Below are 18,887 nucleotides of genomic sequence, written 5' to 3'. Positions count from 1 at the left end.
TTATTATTTCCTTCCAGAAACCCAGAAAGGGAAGAAAAGATCCAAGAAGAAGAAGTGGTACCAGCCATGGTTGGACCATGCTACAGGTATGACACACTGTCATACCTGCTGCATATCACAATCTCTCATGTCCTTCACAAGTAGTTCCATCTTAGTTTCATCAGTCCATAAAACACTTAAAGTTACATTGTGTCATGATAAGTGTTGTTATTCCGTGTAGATCTTCTTAGAGCTTTATTTTGCAAGACATGGTTCATATGGGTTGATGGGTTTTGTGGCAAGTCAAATAAATTCTATCCTCAAACTATGTTTCATTCATTTATATGTAGAATGTTATATTTGTATGGTTTGATAAAACCTTTGACCAGACTGACCATCTGTCTTAAATCACATTCAAATGAGTTACAACTTTTATTATGTATTCAGTAAGGTCAAGCAATAGAACATTTTGTATTATGTTACAGTAAAGTAGCATATTACGTTTTTAACTTGATATATTTTTCTCATGAAGCTCTGACCAAATCTTAAAAATAAATAAAGATCAGTCCAAAGGTTCACTTTTCTGCTACTTTAACACAGTGACACATAAAAAGTTGTAATATATATATTTATTTTTCCTGCTCACAGTGCTCCACTCAGGAGAGTACTACCTGTTTGAATCGGACATGGAAGATGAAGAGGAACTGCAGACTGAAGAACAGAAGCCTCAGAAACAGACTGCCTGTCAGGTCAGACACACAACTGATTCACACCCTGTGTTCAGTTAATGACCAATGTAACAATACTGTGGGAAAAACTTGACATATATGATGCTCATCTGAACTCTTTCTCCCAGCTGGCTTACCACGCATGGGTGACCAGTGTGAAAACGGCTCTTAGAGAACGACAGAAACACCAGAGACAGCTCAAAAGGAAGACAGAGACTCAAGAGAGAGATTCAAAGCAGAGGGCTGTGACTGCGGAAGGTGATGTATTGTTACATCCAGGAAAGCATCTTTACATCTTTAGCAGCTAAGGAGGAGCTAAGTACAAAGACATTATATTATTGACATTAAACCTCGTCATATGAATTTTTAAAAAATACTTTTTGGGGGGCTTTTGACCTTTAATGGACAGGAAAGTGGGGAGTGACTGGAAATGGGGAGGTAGAGAGGGAGGAGCGACATGCAGGAGAGGCCGCTCAGTACTGGGATTCAACGAGGACTGTAGCCTCAACATCTAGGGAGGGTGCATATTTTCATCATATTTTGAAAGCTTACCACTAAGTCATTGTAATATCTGACCTAAGATCTGTGCCATAAACACACAAACACCTTTCACAGTAGGGATGTGTTTGGTATCTTCCAGTCCTTCCAGCACTGGTATCAGCAAGCCAGAGTATAACAGAAATCAGTCTGCGCTGGCTTTAAATTTCTCACTAATAATAATGTGTGCCACGAAGAGAAGAGCAGGTCAGTATGTTCGTATAGACAGTAGAATGTTATAGTGTCTCTTTGTGTTTGGGCGTAGGCTGTCCGGACAGTAATGTGGAGGAGCCAGAAGAAAAGGCGTCTGGTAGGTTCACTGTCTCTGCTTCCTCCTCCTTTAACAATAAGCATGCCACTAAATGCATGGACACATGCATATATTGTTATTTAGTTCAGTATCATCAGTTGCACTATTGTCATAATGTTAATAAGGGGTCTGAAAACTAATGCTGTGTGATACAATGTGTTGTGGAACCTTGAAGTCTTCAGTACAGAGATAGAGTCTGGTGAGAAACTCATTCAGTATCTTTCCTGTTTTATTGTAGGAGAGTAGATGGCGTCTCTGGCTTTTACACAGAATTACAAACACTTATAGGTTCATCTAAACGAGAGGTCAATTCAGGGGCAAGGTTCAACAGTTCCATATTAGGAGTTGTTGTGTTTTTTCTTTTTTGTTATGTTGTTTTTTTAAACCAGAGATTGTTGCTCACACTTAGTCAAGTCCTCTAATCAAGTCTATCCTGACAGTTATGGCATGTGTATTGGAACCATCCCAGTGCCAGGCGTACGCTGTCTCTGTAGGTTCTCACAATGCTATACTCATCTAAAAGAGAATACAAAAGATATATGTGATTATATAGATTATAAGTAGATTTACATGACACAGTATGTGAGGTAATAAGGACACCTCTGCCAGTAATTCTGCTGCTAAATCTATTGTCTGTGAACGACAACTTCAGTGTATTCCTTTTTTCTTCCACTTATCTTCCTAATGCCCGTCTCTGTCTGTGTTCCAGGCCATGGTGAAATGTTCCAGAGGATGTTGGATATCCTGCGCTTCTTGTGGGCCATAGTTTTGGCCATGGTGGATGGAATGACTCAATGGCAAAATCTGCTGACTAAACAGTATAGAGAGACGTCTACGGTTCTGTGCAATGAACGCTACTTCATAATACACAAGATTCAGCAGGTAAATATCAGTAAAAACTGATCATTGGAATATGAATAATACACTTTAAGCTTTATCTTTGTTTCTTTCTATTTTTTTTGTTTGTTTGTTTTATTGGCAGAATCAAACTAAAGCAGACTCCAGAGATGACTGGGTGTTTCAGGGCAGCGAATGTTCCACGCTGGAGACTTGTTTAGATGAGACTGATGCAGAAAATTCCAACAGATTCAGGTTGGCGTGGTTTTTTTTGCTGAGGTTGTGTCTTCTGTTAACCAACCAAATATTAATAATAGGAACCACTCTTAGGACACATCATCATGTCAGTGTGGTTTTGATGGGTACACGCTAGATGTCGAGGAGTAATAAGACACCTTACTTAAACATGAACAGTCTTTGTGCTAAAGGTGATTTTTGCCATGAAACTTACTGAACATGTTCTTAAAGGACAAATCCTCTCTGTTTTAAATGATTGTGTCCTCTATCCAAAGGACAGAATTTCCAGGTTATGTGTTGCTACTGTTAAGGCTCTAATAGTTATTGTGTGTGAGTGTATAAACATTGCTGCATAAAAATGACTCAAAACATCAGCGGATGTATTGACAATGGGCAAAGAGAACTCAATCAAACACATGAACCAGAAATATTCTGCTTTGTGTTTGTTTATTCAGTAAAACTTCTACATACATTTGTGGTGCAAAAAATGAGAAAACCCTGGTTTTCATTCAAAATTTTAGACACATCTTTTCATTGAATTGAATGAGAAGGTGTCTATAAACTTTGTCTGGTAGTGTATGAATGTCAACTTAATGTAATTATTTCTATATCAATATAAACTTTGTGTGTCCAGCTGCCTGGAAGTGGATAGCAGGGGTGTGGCGGGTCAGTCCACTCCGAGGCCAAGGCTCAACAGCACTGGGAATCTCCTGAGTCCAGAACACCCATCGAGCAGCATGGAATTAATATCACAGCTGTCTGACCAACAATACCACAGACACTCCAGAACTGCCAGCGAGCTTCTAGGAGACAGGTAGATACTACAAACAACAAAGACCGAAGAAACCCAGCAAGCCCACTGTGTGTAGCAGCAGTTAAACAGAAATACTTGTAAATTAAATACTTCGACCTTGTGTTGTTTTCCATATTTGAGGTCAGTGGTTTTATTAGTTCTTGACAGACTGGCGATGAAAGCGATGCCATATTGATTCAGATTTCTGGTTTCTCTGCAGTCAGTACTTTATCGAGGAGCTGGAACAGAGCAGAGAGTTCTTCGACAACCAGAATCGCCTGCTGAAGCTGCTGTTCTCCATGTACAACCTGCTGTCAGCCAACTCTGAGCTCCTCTGCTATTTAATCATAGTGTTAAACAACATGGTCAGTGCATCTGCCATATCACTGGTCCTGCCCATACTGGTCTTCCTATGGGCAATGTTGGCTGTTCCAAGACCTACCAAGAGGTTTTGGATGACTGCAATTGTTTATACAGAGGTATGGTAAAACACAGAGACATTGATAATTTCATGACATCACAGGAGGATGTGGAAAACAGCTCAGTTTGTGTAGTCAGTGTCCTCTATATTGCAAATAATGCTTGGACCGTTGGACACTCTCCTCAGATGCTTCCCGCAGGATCCTAGGAAAGTAACTTTGAAAGGTTTTTAGAGATTAGTGATTTAAGGTAGTATGTGCCTACTGATCTTCATTTATCTAGTGATAACCTAACTGGAGCTAACTTGAGACTTGAGAGTCCCACTCCAATCAACCAATAAGATAATAACTGAACCCAAGGCACACTTATAGGGAAAACTCATTTGCATATCTAATCATATATGCAAAGAGCAAAGAGCAGATGAAAATACCTACATTAATGAATACAGTGATCTTTTTTAATGAATGGAAATTAATAGATTAATTCAATTTGACCTTGAGCTCACCTGATCAATAATATAACAACACAATAATGACAATTTTTCCATTTGTTTAACTGCAAAGAATAACAAGTAGATTAGGGGAATGTTTACATTTAATAAACTGTCCTTTAAAAAATGAAATTTCTTAAGAAAAATAAGTGCAATTTGACTACATTGCTGTCTGCTGTTCCTGGGTCTCAGTGTTGTGTTCTGTCCACTTCACTGACTAAAACAGTGGACAAATTAGGGATAGCAGATACATGCTGCGAGCCAGATTAGAGCCACTTTTGGTCCACAGGCCATATCAGTACTGGAACTGATATGTGAACTAAATGAAAGATAAATAAGTGTTTATTGTACACTATATGATACCTTTATAATTGGTGTTTACACCTCAACACCAAAGTCACCAATCTACCACTCAGTGAAGTTAGCTCCCCATTTGAAAAGTTAACAATACGAGTTACAGCAAGCTTATCCATGTTGCTGATGTGCACACATGGTCTTTCCTGGTCAGACTCATGGGACTGCTCTTCCACTTTTCCTCTTTCCAGGTGATGGTAGTGGTGAAATACATTTTCCAGTTTGGATTCTTTCCCTGGAACAGTGTTTATGAGTTGACCCTAAACGAAGACAAGCCTTTCTTCACACCTCGAATTCTTGGCCTGGAGAAGACTGACAACTACATCAGATATGATCTTCTTCAGCTGCTGGCCCTGTTCTTCCACAGATCGCTGCTCATGGTTAGTGCTGACAGTAATCACAAGGATGATTCACAGCCAGTGTTTTCTGATGCTAAACCACATACATGTGACTGACTGAATGTAGACTCAGTCCTCACCTTTCGTTTTAGTTGGCTCACCACCCAAGTCAATCTTAAAACTACACAACAACCAGCCTTTTCACTTAATTGTTGTTTGTTTTCAACCGTATTTATTTTGGTTTTCTGAAAGACAAATTTGAAAAATGGAAGTTTTCAGAGCACATTGAGTGCATTGCAAAAATACTCTTTATATTAAAACCTTGAAAAGACAACTGATGGATTTAGGTCGAAAATAAAAAGTGTTTTAAAATGTATCCAAATACACTGTGAATTTAGAAAAATTTAGTGCATGCACAACAAATATGAAACACTTGAAATAAGCTTGGCAAGATGATCCAGGGAAAGAGATTACAGAAGATCAGCGGCAGACCTCCTTAACATAAAGTCATTTCTAACCCTCTTCGTCCTTGAGTCAAGTGTGACCCATTTCTGTTGTTTTTATATATAATTTTATATAAATGTATTCTGCTGCCCACGGACTCTGTAAAGAACCAGTACAAGGCAATTAGTTGAAAAGAAGTTGGCCAACAATGTGTAACACAAAGTTAGATGACACATTTTGCTCTAGGCTATAAGTAGTCAGACAGATGGGGTCAGTTTCGAACCCACAGTCCAACTCCCACTCTAACTCTGCCCTTTTTTTTTGCCACCATAAAAGAATGGTTCTAAAATAAGTAGCTATTTAAAATTGCTGATCATACAAAGATGCAGAGAGAGGTTATAGTAGAGCACAGGGATGGCCCAGGGTCACATGAGCCAGCTCCAACTTAAAGCTTTAAATAAATGTAAATACATTCTTGTGACTATTTATATGTATGTGCCACGTGTGCAGCAATATGGTTTGTGGGACCACGAGGGCCCTCTGGAGGAGGAAAGCCCCTCATCGGACTCGGGCGGAAAACCTAAAGATGGAAATGAGGACAGTAGCAGCAAGGAGGAAAGACAAGTGGTAGAGGGAGAAGTTAGCACAGGATTCACCCTGGAAATCCCAGAAACTACTACTGAACTAAACCAGCCGGAAAAGGTTAGTGGGAATATTTAATATTATTTTCTGGGGCATTTTATTATTCTCATTAGTTATTCACAGCCAATGTTTGTCCATGTAGGATACTGAGGAACCGAGTACCAGCTCTGCTACTGCTGCCCTCCACCGCCCTGCAGCAGAGCTAGAAACCACCGGCTCAAGAGATGAGCAGGAAATGCTGCCTGTGATCACGAACATGTCGGATTCTGGAGACAAGGTGGAGGTAGAAGATGTGGAGATGGCAAAAGAAGGCCCAAAGGAAAGCAGTCGTATCCGATTCAGAAAGAAAACAAAACAACAGCGTAATAAAGGTTTGTAGCTACAGTATTATGAGATGATAGAGGTGTAACTCATCGACACATTAAATGTGGCTGTAGTCCTTTAAGCTGTCCCATATCCATGGACCTAGTATTCTGTACATATTGTGTATCATCCTCAGTCACACTCAAAAACGGTGGAGATGTGTTATTTTATTTACTATGTCGAAATACTATCTGCAGTGTATCTGAGTATATTGCATCATCTTAATTCTCTCAGTCAAAATGATACTCTTTTCATATAAATACAGTATTTTTTTTAATTTCAAAAAGCTACCTCTTAAATATTTTCTGTATAAATGTAACAGAAACATCTCTATTTATCCTTTAGTACACAAATTTCTCTTCATCACGTGATGGGGGTGCCAGGATGGACCTTTTTCGCCTGTGTGTTAATACATAGCATTATAAAGCTTTTTGTTTAAAAAAATTAAAAAATCACCCAGCAATTCATACCCTCTGCCTATTGGCACCTGTGTTGCTCAACCGGCATGAACCATGAGCTGTTAGCTGCATGAATCTACACACCTGACTGCATTCCTTACTTTATTAAGCTTGGCTATCAACTGTGGTGTTAATTGAAGTCAACATCTTGTGTGCAATGACCAAATATATGAAACAATCTTTGCCTTTTCTCTGGGGCTAATGTTGGTCTTTGCTTATGCTTTTGTCATTTCCAGCCAAGGCCACAGCTGAGACTGCAGATTCCAGTAAAGAACCAGCAGAGAAGAAGAAGAAAAAAGGCAGGAAGAGAGAGGCTGCCAGTCAGAGATTACTGTCTGCAGGACGCAAGATAAAACATGTTTTCCTCTCTGGGTGAGTGGTGTACAGTAGAAGACATAAGGTCACAGCATGCTCTGAAAGAGCACTAGTGAAACTCACCAAGGATCCACTCATTAGTATTAGTATTGTATTTCACTTTTAGGATGCCCTTTATTACCTGTCCAGAGACTACAGCTGGAAATTAGTTTCATTAGCTTAAGCTGCCCTGTTTACTGGCACTTTGTACAGCTGATTAACAGGGATTGTCCACATCAATGAACTAAACTAAAGTGAGAGTTTGAGAATAGAGAATATTATTGAAAATCCACTGCAGTCCACTAAAACTCAGTCAAACCTATTATTATTTAAAAAAAAGAAAGAAGGAAAAACAACAGATCTTTAAAATCTCAATGTTTTTTATTTTCAACAAGATTTGTGTTTCTCTGAGTGAGACATATTTTCACTGGAGTTACAGAAATCTGTGTTAATCATTGAGTCAGAAAGGATTAAATTAAATTAAATGCAATCATAGCATGACTTAAAAACAGCACAGTGCATTAATGAAATGCAGTTACTTAATGCATGTTATTTCCCTCTGCAGTGTCCAGAGTGTTTACAAGCCGGTTCAGGGTTTCTTCAAGGATATTCTCCACGCTGAGTATCGGGCTGCCACCGATGTCTATGCGCTTATGTTTCTGACCGATGTCATTGACTTCATCATCATCGTCTTTGGCTTTTGGGCTTTTGGGGTGAGTGACGGACGCAAGAACAGAATGCATGGTTAGAAAGGGGGTAGTAGAAGTAGTAGTAGTAGTCGTATTAGTAGTTGTATAGCACCATTGTATAGTACCGTTAATTAGATTCGATTAGCAGTAGATAAGTAGATTATGAGTGCTAAACAAGGCAAGACAAGTACAGCAGTTTTGTAAAGTTACTACCATTAATATTTGATAACAGACAGGAAATATACCAAATATAAAATACACTTCATAGCTGGCACATAATATTTTATCAAGTTACAAGAGAAAATACTTTAATATCACTTATTTTTTCTTCTTCAGAAACACAGTGCAGCAGCAGATATAGCTTCCAGTCTGTCAGAGGACCAAGTACCTGAGGCCTTCCTGGTGATGCTGCTCATCCAGTTCAGCACCATGATCATTGACAGGGCCTTATACCTGCGCAAAGCTGTCTTGGGAAAACTCATCTTCCAGGTTCAGTTGACACACTCATCGACATTCTGTATATCACACATCAGTGGGTGGGTGCTTCAGTATTCTTTGGAAATGTACTTCCTCATAAGATGAATGCATAAATTCACACAGCTCTTCCTCTGAACTCTTCTTCTCAAATGGGGAGCTAAAGTTAGCTTTGGCATTCTGATGGCTTTTCTAAGTATTTGGCCACTGCTGGTTTTCCATCTTACCTATCCTTCCATCATCCTTTCCCTCCAGGTGATTCTTGTTTTTGGGATACACCTCTGGATGTTCTTCATCCTGCCTGCTGTCACTGAAAGGTAATGTTGAAATAAATTATGCTTTTATTGTAATATTTCTAGCAAATCATTGCATCACCCATTCACTCCATGTAACTTGTGAGATTTGGGCTAATAGCAAAACAGAAATTAAAAAAAGAAAATTGTTGTTTTTTTTTTTTTGATAAGTAAACATTAGATCGTCTTAGATACATTGCCTACAGATGAATGTGAATGTGTATTCACAAGGAAAATTGTAATTGTAGACAGTTCACTCCATTTTGATCACTGATAGTTGGGATTGTGTTTAGTATGTTTTTCTTTTAGCTATTGTCATTCAATCAAATAATAATTACCATTCATGTATACGTTAGAGCTATATATTTTGGACACTGACAAATTGTTCTATTTACTTTAGCAGTTTGTCAAACATAATCATTAATCAATACAATGAATTTGGAGCTAATGTCAAAACTCAAAGCTTTATTTCCGAGGTATTTCAACACGATTCATTCATCGATTGAGCAGTTAAACGGTCATGAGTTGATTCCAAAGTCCTATTTGCACAGGATGAGCAAACTTTGTGTTTTATACCCCTACAGTTTTAGTTACTTTGCAGATTCGTCTTAATAATAAACAATATATTTTTAAACATAAACCATTTTTTAACATTTAGGAACTATTTTGCTGCCACACATCTCATCCATCTCATCAAACTGTGCAATTTCACTGGGATAGGGTCAATTAAAGGAGTATGTTATCTTAAATGACAACCCTACCAACTACAATAATGCAGAAGGGATAGAGCAAAAACATGCAGACACATAACATCTTAAAATGTAAAATTGGACACTGGAGACACAAGGGAGGCCTACATAATATTAGGAAGGTGGCTATAATGTTATGTAGCAACCTTGGTAATAGGTTTCAAAGAGGATCAAATGTTTTCTTATCAAGAAAAAAAATCAACCTTTTCCACGGTATGTATTTATTCTTTCACTGAACTGGGTCTTACTCTTACTGCCGTTCATTAGATATAATGTTTTTAATCTTGTTTTGTTTTTCTTTGTTTAGGATGTTCAGCCAGAACTTTGTGGCCCAGCTCTGGTATTTTGTCAAGTGTATTTACTTTGGCTTGTCAGCCTATCAGATCCGCTGTGGTTACCCCACTCGTATCCTCGGCAACTTCCTCACCAAGAAATACAACCACCTCAACCTGTTTCTGTTTCAAGGGTATGGACATACATCCAGTACTAAGTACTGGATGTCTTTGTATGTTCCTGATAGAATATCAAAAGCTGTGTTTTAGTTTGATTGTTTTTACTCTTCTCTGGGTGACATCCACAATACAATACAGGGGAATCTGTTATAGAAAAGATTAGATGAAAGGTAATTGACAGAGACAGTATACTGTCTGGTTTTAATGTGTATGTGATTGTGTAGGTTTCGTTTAGTGCCGTTCCTGGTGGAGCTGCGGGCCGTGATGGACTGGGTTTGGACTGACACTACTCTGTCTCTGTCAAACTGGATGTGTGTGGAGGACATTTACGCAAATATCTTCATAATTAAATGCAGTCGTGAGACCGAGAAGGTAGGTATGAGAAACAGTCACAATAACTCACTGAATGATTATCTCTGGGACAGAGGGTGCACAAGATCTCCACTGAAGGGAAAAAGTAGCCCCTCAGCATCAGCATTGACATGTATATATACATTGTTTTAAGATTTGATTGAGAAACATAAAAAATATTCATTCTGCTGTTCATTGGGGGATAGACAGTCCACATTTTCACCAGTCATTTATTTAGGTTGGTTTTCAGGATTAAGAGTATAGGTTTGCGGATGACACCAACATCGTGGAAAACACTTTAACTATAAGATAATGCTGTTCCAACATTATCGCCGAATCATTGGTCTGTGAATCACTCTTAATCTGGCCCCTCGCCCAGGAACAATTTGCTTTGGGAGTCACTAAGTCACTAATGGTTAGCATGGCATATAAATGAATTAAGTACAGAGTATTGTATAATTGCAATAGTTAAAAAATGTAAGTGAAAAAATAATAATTTACTATGACTTATTTTAATCCTCAGAAATACCCACAACCTAAAGGGCAGAAGAAGAAGAAGATAGTGAAATATGGCATGGGTGGACTTATCATCTTCTTCTTGATCTGCATCATCTGGTTTCCCCTTCTCTTCATTTCATTGGTCAGATCAGTGGTGGGTGTGGTCAACCACCCCATCGATGTTACTGTGACCGTCAAGCTGGGAGGTTATGAGGTATTTAACATTTCCACTATTGTTTTCTTAGGTACTGGCAAATGAGCTGGTAAATGTTATTTTTGAAAATATATAGTATCAGCACTTTGTGAATTTACAAGCCAAATGCTCTTTAAATATAGCTTTTCAGTTCATTTTAATACCATCTGGTCACTTGGTTTTGTTGAGAATGATCTAGAGTGTAGGTTCAAAAGTGAAAGGTGGTAAATCCCTTCAGGTGTATATTATAACGCTCTGCCAAGTAAGCTTTCCAGACTGAGTGAATAAAATAGATCTTTGTAGTCTACATACTGTACTCTTGATGAAACATATCCACTACTGTAATTTTTCCTTGTGTGCCTCCAGCCCCTGTTCACCATGAGCGTGCAGCAGCAATCCATCCAGCCGTTCACGGAGCATGAATATGACCAGCTCACCCAGAAGTTTGGAGACAATGCTGTGCGTACCAGTATCAGTTTGCCTCAATTACTGGTCTGAATGTATTGGTGTTATCAACGTTTCTTGAAGTTTGAAAGTTAAACTGAACATATAGTGGTTATCAAGGTGTTTTTTCTAGTTCTTGCAGTCTGTCACTCTGGAGATAAATCCTATACGTCACTAGAGAATGGTCTTTATAGTCACATTTCATAAAGTATCCTGATCAGTTCAGAGAATACTTGAGTTGAGTTCTCTCTTTATATCCATCTTGCAAATGGTGTGTGTTTGCTTTTAGGTAGCCATGCAGTTCATCACCCTCTACAGTTACGAGGATATTGTGACAGCCATGATTGAAGGTAGTTCGGGATCAGTTTGGAGAATAAGTCCCCCCAGCAGACAGGAAGTCATTAAAGAACTGCTGGGAAGTCCAGTTGACCTGACTCTTCGCCTGGCCTGGAATTTCCAGAGGTAAAGCCTTGGCTGTTTGTAATATTGTGCATTATAGTAGTTATACTAGTTCTACAAACTGACAGGGTAACAGTCAACTATGCATGATGAGGCACATATATCTCAGCCTGACAAGTTGTGATCCACCTGATGTATCCTAAAAGGAACACAGTTTAAAATATACGCATTCTTTGAATTAGGCTCTGCTACACAACCTCCTGGCAGCAGTCTCAAGGCAAACCTTTCACAATAAATATGTAACTGTTAATGACAGTTGTTCTAGATTGCATTTTCCTCTCACCTGATTCAGTTCTATTGCTAAATCACTGCAAAGGATGCGTTTTACATTTATATATCTAAAAGCTGATTTTGTGTCTTTCTCTCTGAATGTCCTGTCTCATAACAGGGACCTGGGTAAAGGAGGAACAGTGGAGCACACCTTTGATAAACATTCTATAGACTTGGAACCTGGCAACCCAGTCAGAGCAGATCTGGCTGCGTTACTGGTTGGCAATCGCACCGAGCCTGTGTAAGTTTACTGCCTCTCACTCTGGAAAGTTATTTGTGTGACATTCTATGTATGTTGTATATTTATGTAAGTTAATACATCTTATTTCACCTTATTCCCCCAGGCTTGTGCCCAATATGTTTCCCAACTACATCCGTGCCCCCAATGGAGCTGAAGCCAAACCAGTCAGTCAGCTCTATAAAGGTCAGAGTTCATGGAGCTACCATTAAAAATATGAGACTGATCATCTGCTGTGACCAGTCCCCATTTAAACCATGCATTTGTAAACACACAAATCACATGTAAGGAGATAAAGTGAGAGGATATATTTATATATATGTAATGGTGGATGTTAGATATTGATATTGGCATACATGTATGTCAACTGTTTGCTTCGACTACTGTAACACTTAATTTTTTCATTTAATATTTTAATCAGGATTAAGCGTGCAAGATTTTGTACAATTAGTCACTAGTTTACATTTTGTATTTGTTTGCCTAACAAAATTTTTAAGGCATAATTTTATGTTGAAACAACGGGTTGAAATTTACCGTGAAGTACAAGCCAAGTGTCCTTCAGCAAGACACTGAACCTCAACTTATCAGTGCTTTACACTGATGTGTGGCTGTGAGTGCGCTTTGAAGCAATGGGTAGTGTGTGCAACAAGACTGTAAAGCACTTTGGGTACCAACTGGTAGAAAAGCGCTTTAGAAAAACAAGACCAAGACCATGTTAACAGCACCAACAGACCAGTCACTCTGGGGTCCCAAAGTTACTTCTCTGACCACTAGTCCGCAGCTGCCCCCAAAACATTGCTGTGAACTCGTGGTTAGCTAAATAGCTAATGGCTAAATGGATAATAAAGAAATATGTGATAATATATTCTACCTGATGTCACCCCACATCTAAGAGCATAACACAAGTGCCTCTCCACCACACACGTATTTAGCACTGGGCTAAGCTGAGCACTGTGCACACTTGACAGGAAACAGCCTTGTTCCACGGCGGTCACAAAAATGCTCCACTTAATTCCAGATGGGATATCTGAACATTGCACTTGTCATTCATGTCTCAAACTGTGTTTTACCTTGTTTCTCCTGTAGATAATGAAGATGGGTACCTGAACATTACTCTGTCTCTGATGAGCGACAGGTCACTGAACAGCAGCGGGAACCAGGAGTGGTGGGACATTGCCATCGCAAGCTGCTTCTCCTCCTGTGGTGTTCTTCCTATGGTCATATTTAATGACAAAGTCAGTCCACCCAGCCTGGGTTTCCTGGCGGGATATGGGTAAGAAACACAACCACAAACATGTGCATATGTTCAATATGGTGTACCATATACCCTGATGACACAAAACTTTACATGTGACAGGTGATTGATTGTCCTCTACCATCAGCACATGCTAAGGTCTGGGATAAGCTATATATATGAATATTGGGATGTGTATATTTTAAGTAGACCAAGGTGAATATTTTCCGATAGTATGAGAACAACTATCATCTAATTTAAGGGGTTTATTTAAGTTAAAGACTTGACTGGACAGTCTGATTTGGTTGTCAGATTGGAAACTAAAGACTGAACCCAGAACACACTAAGCAGTGTGTGGTAATGAAGTGGAGTGGCCTGGTTTATGTAGTGGTGTTGGTTGTGAATCACAGGCAGTTGGTAAGCAAGTCCCCACAACAGACTCCACTCTTGTAAGTATGTACAACAGAAAAGGGTTTGGATAAAAAGAACTGGAGTCTTCTTTCCGTATGCTAACTATATGTTTAGTTTTTATGCGAGTAAACTATTCAAAACCATTGTGTACTACAGTTCCTGAGTGTAATTCTTGTCATTTCTTATCTCTCATTTCAGTATCATGGGTCTGTACGTGTCTGTTGTCTTAGTTATTGGGAAGTTTGTGCGAGGCTTCTTTAGTGAGATCTCCCACTCCATCATGTTTGAGGAGCTGCCCTGTGTTGACCGCATCCTGAAGCTCTGCACAGACATCTTCTTGGTGAGTATGCAGTATTTACCAATAAAAATGTTTCTGAATTGAAAAATCTGGAATGTTATTGTTTTATTATTAGCATATATTTGCATCAGATGTAACCCCCTAAAATATCTGCTTATCTCTGTTTTCCTGACAGTGTCCTGAAGAATCATTCTTTTAAATGCAGTTGCACACATAAATAAATGATTGTCTGTGTCTCATAGGTGCGTGAGACAGGAGAGCTGGAGTTGGAAGAGGAACTTTACTCAAAGCTGATCTTCCTCTATAGATCTCCAGAGACTATGATCAAATGGACTCGGGACATCCACAGTCAAGACCAAGACAGATATTGACAGAATTGCTGAGAGATTAAGTTTGCTTGTTGTGAAATACTGTGACATTTGAGGCACAATGCAATGACAGGAAGGGCACAACACCTCAAAGGCATCTTGAGAACACTCCACTGATGCTTCAAAGGAGGTGTACACCATAGGCATAGACTATGAAACATCTCCTCCTTCCGGACATGCTGTTACATCAAATCAACTTTTCTCAATACAGGCAATTAGAATGACAGTGAATTTGCACTTCCTCCATGTGGGAGATTGATGGGAACTGAATATAGGTTGTGTAGGACTTGACATGGCGTCCATTGAAGGCAAAATCCGCTGTCACATGGAGTAGATTGGTTTGTCACCGGTCATTGGAGAAAGGTCAAACACAAGGGACGCATCATAGACGCATTTGAGCCACAGAACTGGAGTAACTCTGTGGCTAAATGGAATTACAGGTGGAATCAGCTGTCCCTGCAATGGTATGCTGCCCAAAATCATGCAACACTATCAGACAAATGAAAAGTATCTAATATTATTAAATTTCTGTAAAAGTAAAACGCGTCCACTATTCATGTTTGTTTGACTTGACGTTGAACAAATGAGTCCAAGTTTAAGACTGGCATCTCATGTTCAGGCGCAAGGAAAAATATCACACAGGGCCATTGGAACCCTTTTTGAGAAAAGTGCTGGTTCTGTCTCTGTTGCTTAACAGAGAAAATACTTTTTTCAATGTGGGATTCCAACATAACTCTACACTGTACATCGGTGCCAAATGTAATGATCCGATAAGATATGTGCATTCAAATATCCCGAAACATCCATGTTTCATCAGACTGTTGTGACATGCTTTAATACAATTTCTGGGATGTTTATCCCTCAGAACGTGAGCAACCAGAGAGATCACTACTCTGATCGGGTCGCGTGTGGCCAGACCATTCTGAGGAGTTACTTGAGCCAATTTTATTCTTAGTTGGCTTTTATTATTAGTGCCATGTAAAGACAGCAAGTGAATGTTCAACCTTTAGACAAGGTTACAATTACACTAAATTTTGTTTAGAACAGTGCCAAACCATAAGTCATCTCAAGGTACTAAACATAATAACCCAATAACCCCCGCTTTTGACACATAACCGGACTTGAAATATTAGGGTACTCTGCGATGGAGTTGGGGGACATGTAACCGAAGAGAAGATGGCATAGCTTTGACTCCCCAAATCTTATAATAATTAGTAGACATTTTCTATGTTTAGTCACAGAGAAACAGATCATCACACTAATCTAAGCAAACATACACAAATTGGAGGGAAATATCAACTGAACATGGCAGTTACAGAGAATCAAGTAGCTACAACATCTCAACATGATCCTGTTACTACATTCACCTGAGTGTATTTTACATCAGTCTTTAAACTGTAATTCAGGTCCCGGATATTTTAGAGAAGGTTACACTCCACCCCTGTGCCTGTTTTTGAATTGGCTGAGAATCGGGACACAGCCACATTGATCTTCAAAAGAGATCTTCCAAAGTTCACTTTAAATCCCAGTGTATTGTCACTTACAGTGTGACCATCCACATTTCTACAGCTGAAATATACTGTAGCTCATGCATGAATCATGCAAATGCACACATTTTATGTTTAAGTCTCAAATCAGACATTTAAATTCAGTCCACCTTAGCTGCAAGTTCTCTTTCATCTTTCATCTAACAACCATTGGAAAATATTTAGTTTCCGGTTAGTGTGGATTAAAAGGGACTTTTAGACTGGACCATATTTGCTGGACTGACTGAGTACTGGTGCTCATTAGTGCATCAAGTTAAACTCCATGACACCATGTCACTTTCCATTCAATCAATGTCCAAATAACATGATTGTGGAAGTGCCCAACTCTTTCTGCTGGTGCTCAGTAGGTCAGTGGATATATAGTTGGCTCAAGGTGTTGCTGGAGATGGGTGGTTTATTGGTGTTTTAATATGCAACCTGTAATGTAATAGAATTCTCATACTGTAAGTCAGCTTTATTACCTCTCAACATAAATACTTTTATTTTCTGGGTGATAAAGGCTATAAAACCCCATATTTAAGCTGAGCAAGTGGTGAATCAAACGGCATACTTCCTGAACACAATAACTGGACACCTGGAAATGTGTACAAAATAACCATGGCAATTCTGTAACGTTTCATACTCCACCTGAGGACATGGAAGTTAATGATTTCATGAGACTTGACTACAGGTGTGGTGTTAACATCATAACATTTTTAAGTTAAACTGAATTTTCGATTTTTACTTTTTAGGTTTTAAAATTGTCTTATTTCTTTCAGTGTGTAGCTAATTTGTGAAGAACAGTGGCTGAGATATGCTGAAGAGATGATATGATTTTCTGTTGATTTTTAGAGACAGACTCTGTATCTGAGTGGGTGAATGATCTTGGTCTAAGCTCCTTCCGACAGGTGCACAAAAGTGCTTCGAGTAGGCTGCCACTACAGGAGGAACACACAAAAAGTGCAGACCACTTCTGTTGTGTCTCAGCTGCGTACATCACATCCCCCTCTTTCTAATGTACCCCAGATTCTGACAGAACTGGGGAAAACATTGTCCCCTTTGTATGCACATTAGACATCATGTGGAATCATTTGCAGAAAGATGTAAAATGAGGCCATTTTTTGTCCACTGATAAACTGAAAGGATCTCTTCAGGAATATGATGAGGAAGTCATGTGGTTATAATTTCTGATAGCCCTCTTGAGTAATAGATGTTGTTTTTTTATGGATCTTTGTATTTTGTAGCATATGTTGATATGTTTATTGATCTCAATGGGACAATCATGATCATTTGAAAATAAATTAAACAGGCATTTCTGGGAAATGATTTATTTGCCATCTGTCTATTCAACTTGCAGCCTCCTGTGGCTTGTTTTGGACCTGAATTGTAAAATAGAACCATATTGAGTTTTTCCCATTTTAACGATATTTATATCGAGGTATAACCTCCTCTATACATTTGTTTATTGCTGTACTAGTTGACATCAACTGTAAAAGACACACTATGCCATATTTTCAGTCCTACTACAAGATGAAGTTTGGCTTAGTACTGCACACTTGTATGTTTAACTTTTTTTTTTTTACAACTGCAAGATGCTCAGTAGTAAAAACAAAGGTATCTACAGTGGTAGATAGACAAGCACTTTAAAAAAAAAAAAATGATGACCTAAGTCATAGTAAACTTTTGTTGCCGTTTACTGTGGCTCTTTACACCATCTTACAAGAACAGAGTGAAAACTGTAACAAAACCAAAATACAAAAATCACAATTTTGTTCTCCAACATGTATCTTTCTTCATTGTAAATAGATATAAATAAAATGTTTTACAAACACATCAAATTAAATTAAATGTTTGTTTTTTTTTAATGTAAATTATATTTGTTTAAGATAAACCTATGCTGCCAACTGTGAAATGATTATTGACATTGTCTCTGTGGCATTAGTGTGGCTGGTGTAGAAACTCATGTCCAAATTCAGGTAGCTCCATCAATCGACTAGCACAAAGTAAACGCTGAATCTAAAACTACAACTTCCTGGTCAGGATAAACACATGTCAAAATAAAAGCATATTCAAACGCATGCCATAAGGGCAGCACGCCTCCTGTTAAAATATAACTTAACTGTGGTTTTTCACACCTGAGTTTAATGTCTCTAGACCCAGGTCTGATTACTCACACCTGTTCACCTGTTCAAGAAATCACTTAAGTATAAAGACAAAGTGAAATAGATCAAAATCCTCAAAAGCTAGAGGTCATGCTGAGATCCAAAGAAATTCAGGAACAAATGAGAAAGAAAGTAATGGAGATCTGTCAGTCAGGAACAGGTTATAAAGCCATTTCTAAAGCTTTGGGGCTCCAGTGAACCACAGTAAGAGCCATTATCCACAAATGGTGAAAACATGGAGCAGTGGTGAACCTTCCCAGGAGAGGCCAGCAGACCAAAATTACTCCAAGAAGGCAGTGACAACTCATCCAAAAGGTCACAAGAGACCCCACAACAACAACAACGAACTGCAGGCCTCATCTGTCTCAGTTAAGGTCAGTGTTCATGACTGCACTATACGAATGAGACTGGGCTAAAATGGCCTCGTGGCAGAGGTCATAAAGGCAGAAAAGATCTTGATGATCCCCGACACCTTTGGGAAAATACTCTGTGGA

General features: G+C 38.8%; 1 protein-coding gene across 2 annotated transcripts in view; it reads left to right on the top strand.

The window, feature by feature from the left end:
- piezo1 (piezo-type mechanosensitive ion channel component 1) overlaps nt 1–18,074 on the top strand; it is a 78,449-nt gene extending 60,375 nt beyond the window's left edge. For both annotated transcript variants that reach the window (XM_047602789.1, XM_047602788.1), the window contains exons 31-55: nt 18–86; nt 628–728; nt 836–965; nt 1,510–1,554; nt 2,264–2,436; nt 2,537–2,646; nt 3,263–3,442; nt 3,642–3,900; nt 4,877–5,065; nt 5,978–6,169; nt 6,252–6,480; nt 7,167–7,302; nt 7,850–7,997; nt 8,310–8,462; nt 8,703–8,764; nt 9,797–9,955; nt 10,166–10,313; nt 10,816–11,004; nt 11,350–11,442; nt 11,717–11,889; nt 12,275–12,397; nt 12,501–12,580; nt 13,481–13,667; nt 14,238–14,379; nt 14,580–18,074. In XM_047602789.1, coding sequence (XP_047458745.1) covers nt 18–86; nt 628–728; nt 836–965; nt 1,510–1,554; nt 2,264–2,436; nt 2,537–2,646; nt 3,263–3,442; nt 3,642–3,900; nt 4,877–5,065; nt 5,978–6,169; nt 6,252–6,480; nt 7,167–7,302; nt 7,850–7,997; nt 8,310–8,462; nt 8,703–8,764; nt 9,797–9,955; nt 10,166–10,313; nt 10,816–11,004; nt 11,350–11,442; nt 11,717–11,889; nt 12,275–12,397; nt 12,501–12,580; nt 13,481–13,667; nt 14,238–14,379; nt 14,580–14,708 — 3,599 coding nt within the window. In that variant the 3' untranslated portion in view covers nt 14,709–18,074. The remainder of the gene's footprint in view (nt 1–17; nt 87–627; nt 729–835; nt 966–1,509; nt 1,555–2,263; nt 2,437–2,536; nt 2,647–3,262; nt 3,443–3,641; nt 3,901–4,876; nt 5,066–5,977; nt 6,170–6,251; nt 6,481–7,166; nt 7,303–7,849; nt 7,998–8,309; nt 8,463–8,702; nt 8,765–9,796; nt 9,956–10,165; nt 10,314–10,815; nt 11,005–11,349; nt 11,443–11,716; nt 11,890–12,274; nt 12,398–12,500; nt 12,581–13,480; nt 13,668–14,237; nt 14,380–14,579) is intronic.
- The last annotated feature ends 813 nt before the right edge of the window (nt 18,075–18,887 follow it).

The sequence above is a fragment of the Mugil cephalus genome, chromosome 13 (genome assembly GCF_022458985.1).
Source record: "Mugil cephalus isolate CIBA_MC_2020 chromosome 13, CIBA_Mcephalus_1.1, whole genome shotgun sequence".
NCBI lineage: Eukaryota > Metazoa > Chordata > Actinopteri > Mugiliformes > Mugilidae > Mugil > Mugil cephalus.
This window is presented reverse-complemented; position numbering and strand designations above follow the sequence as displayed.